This window comes from Macrobrachium nipponense, chromosome 1 (assembly GCF_015104395.2).
Source record: "Macrobrachium nipponense isolate FS-2020 chromosome 1, ASM1510439v2, whole genome shotgun sequence".
NCBI lineage: Eukaryota > Metazoa > Arthropoda > Malacostraca > Decapoda > Palaemonidae > Macrobrachium > Macrobrachium nipponense.
This window is the reverse complement of record NC_087200.1, coordinates 66,290,926-66,294,401: the sequence shown is the minus strand read 5'-3', so window position 1 is coordinate 66,294,401 and position 3,476 is coordinate 66,290,926. Positions and strand designations below refer to the sequence as shown.

The 3,476-nt window shown below is 42.9% G+C and overlaps 1 protein-coding gene across 1 annotated transcript in view; it reads right to left on the bottom strand.

The window, feature by feature from the left end:
• Positions 1–275: 275 nt before the first annotated feature.
• The window catches only part of LOC135218806 (proline-rich proteoglycan 2-like), an 18,364-nt gene continuing 15,163 nt past the window's right edge, over positions 276–3,476 (bottom strand). Inside the window, exon 2 of the mRNA XM_064255254.1 lies at positions 276–856. Within this exon, the coding sequence (XP_064111324.1) occupies positions 276–856 (581 nt within the window). The remainder of the gene's footprint in view (positions 857–3,476) is intronic.

The following is a 3,476-nucleotide window of genomic DNA, read 5'->3' as shown; positions in this document are numbered from 1 at the left end:
GCCTGCCATGAGTCCCGGGACGGGCAGGCGTGGCCCTCCAAGTGTCCCAGTACAGGCGGGCAGGGCCCGCCACGCGTCCTGGGACTGGCGGCGGGGCTAGCCACACATCCCGGGATGGGCGGGCGGGGCCCGCCTTGCTTGTGGCCTAGACACCACGTGTCGCGGGACAGACGTGCAGGGTCTGCCACGCGTCCGGGGACGGGCAGGTGAGGCCTGCCACGTGTCACGGGACAAGCGGGCAGGGCCTCCATGCGTCCGGGGACAGGCGGGCGGGGTCAGCCACGCATCCAAGGAAGTGCGAGCGTGGGCAGCCATGTGTCCCGGGACGGGCGGGCGAGCCCCGCTATGTGTCCCAGGACGGGCGGGTTAGGCCTGCCACGTGTCACGGGACGGGTGGGCAGGGCCCGCCACGCGTCCAGGGACGGGCGGGCAGGGCCCACCACAAGTCCCGGGACAGGCAGGCGTGGCCCTCCAAGTGTCCCGGGAGGGGTGGGCGAGGCCTGCCACATGTCCCCTGACGGGCAGGTGAGGCCCGCCTCGCATCCCAGGACAGGCGGGCGGGGCCTGCCACGCTTCCCAGGACGGGCTGGCGGGGCCCGCCACGAGGCCAGTCCCGGGACAGGCGGGCGGGGCCAGTCACGCATTCTGGGACAGGCGAGCGGGGCACGCCACACGTCCCGGGACGGGCAGGCATGGCGTGCCAAGTGTCCCGGAACAGGCAGGCGAGGCCCGCTACGTTTTCCAGGACAAGCGGGCGAGGCCTGCCAAGTGTCACGGGACAGGTGGGCGTGTCCCGTAATGTGTCCCAGGACAGGCAGGCGAGGCCCGCCACGTGTCCCTGGACGTTTGAGATGGCCTTTGTCCAAAACATAAGGGTAAAAAAAGAGGAAATATGGGGAAATGGAGCGCTTATGACTTACCTTAGATAATTCTTAAAGGAAATGCAAGGTCGCCATTGAAAACTCAGCGGATTAATCTCATTTACATTTATTTACAAGCAATATTGAATGGCCTGAGATAAAGGCAAGGCAGGTATGCCATTTAGGGGAGGCCATGTACTGTCTGGAACACTATTCTTTCACAAAGTGGAAAAACTGGCCGAAATCAACATCTACTGCAATGCAGGTTTCCAAATTTATGAATTCAGGTAACACAAGCGCTTGCGAGGAGATGGTGCTTGGACCCAGCAATCTGGAAAGGAATTCCCAAATTACACACAACATAAACTAAAGACTTCTTGCATAATATCTCAGCTAATCACTATGGAGGGTGTTTATCTTTAATCACAAAGATGTTCAGTAGAGGAATTATAAAAGGGAAATTTGAAAATGGAAATAGCAAGATTCGTCTAGAAGGAATAGGACTGGTTGGATTTTGCACTTTCGAGACGTAACTGTAGTCCTTAGGGGCTTGCACAAGTATCGTGATGTCTGAGGAGGGCTCCAACCAGCGACGACGAAACAAAGGGGCTGACTTCAAGTCAGAGGTGAGCACATCTGCCCAATAACAGAAGCTGGCATAGACTGAGGCCGAATCAGGGCATTTCCAAGTGGCCTGGATCACACACTGCTTACAGCATTGTCTGGAAAGATGCAAAAACACAGCTAACAGATTTGTGGGAAAAGTGGTCTAAAGCTAGGAGTACCTAAACCCCACCAAGAAGCCTATATAACCCCTGCGACCTGCCCTTCTTACCCTATACGCTAGGTCTAGTCGTTAACGGATTATTTCCCCCCCAGACTACACATGCCAATCTCCCCAATGCTTTAAAGGTGAGGGTATGGCTTGCTCTTCTAGCAAATAACTAGATTTTAATAATACTGGAAACGTCGCGATCAAAAAACGTAATATATATATATATATAGATATAATAAATATATATAAATATATATATATATATATATATATATATGTATGTATGTATATATATAATATATATATATATATATATATATATATATATATATATATATATATATATATATCTATATGTATGTATGTATATATATATATACTATATATATAATATATATGTATGTATGTATATATATACATACATACATGTATAGGATATATATGTATGTATATATATACATACATTTATATATATATATATATTATATATTATATATATATATAGTATATATATACTATATATATATATATATTATATATGTATGTATGTATATATATACATATATTATATATATATATATTAAATATTGTATATAATATATGTAAATATGTATATATATATATATATATATAATGTATAACACCTATTATAATACATATATATATGTATACATATATATATATATATTATATATGTACGTATCTAGTATATATATACATATATATATAGATATATACTATACTATATATGTGTGTGTGTATGTATACATATATATATATATATATATACACTGAGAGATTTTTAGATCCGCCACTGCCATACCATCTCAATCGTGACTCTCTTATCACTTCTGTAATCTTTACTAAGCCTTCCTTTCGTCTTATTTCATTATTTTCCAATCTCTCAAACAGCAATACTCCCATAATCTACTCAGCCATTCTCATCTCTGTTCTCTGAATCTTTCCTTCCTCTTTTCTTCTTAGAGCCCATGTTTCTGCTCCATACATTAACGCTGGTCTTATTACAGTATATAGCTTGACTTTTACCTTGACTGGCATTTTCTTATCACATACTACTAGCTATTTTTCTCCACTTCCCCCATGCATCTTTTATCCTACTTGCCTTCGATAATGACACCTAATGATATTAAATAAAAGTATCTGAGTCTATATCAGACGATATTACAGAGTTTACGAAAGTAATATAAATGAAAACACACAGTACCGGGTAAAGCACGGCTTACTAAATAGACGTAGTCATGGTCAACCTCTCTTCCCAGTTTAGACAACAATTTCAGTTTTATTTCCCATTCTATTCAGTCTCGCAGTAGTATACACGAGCGTTCATGTAACGATGTATATTTTGAGATGTGGAGCCGCACTACAGAACATTCTTCTTGAATACAGATCACTAAGATAAAATGCGAAGTTGGTCTAGTGCTTACCTTTCAGGACCACATCTGTCCTTGCAAACGGTATTCAGATATTAGAGAGAGAGAGGAGAGAGAGAGAGGGAGACGAGAGAGAGAGACGAGAGAGAGAGAGAGAGAGAGAGAATAAAAGTATTTTTTTTTGTTTGGGCGTGGCTTTTTATATATATATTCCGCAGATTGTGCTTTACCTGAGGATAAGGGTTTCATTCTTTAACTACTATAATGGAATAAATAAATACGACAGTTACATCACAATACAAGATTCGTTTGCTTGCACTAAGTGGCCAAGATCGCCTGGGTAAATTTTTTTGTAGAATTTTAAAAAACTTACGATCCTTGACAGGAGTAAAATAATTATACATTTATGTGATTCTGGATGACTTATAATATTCCCCAATTCCCCACCCC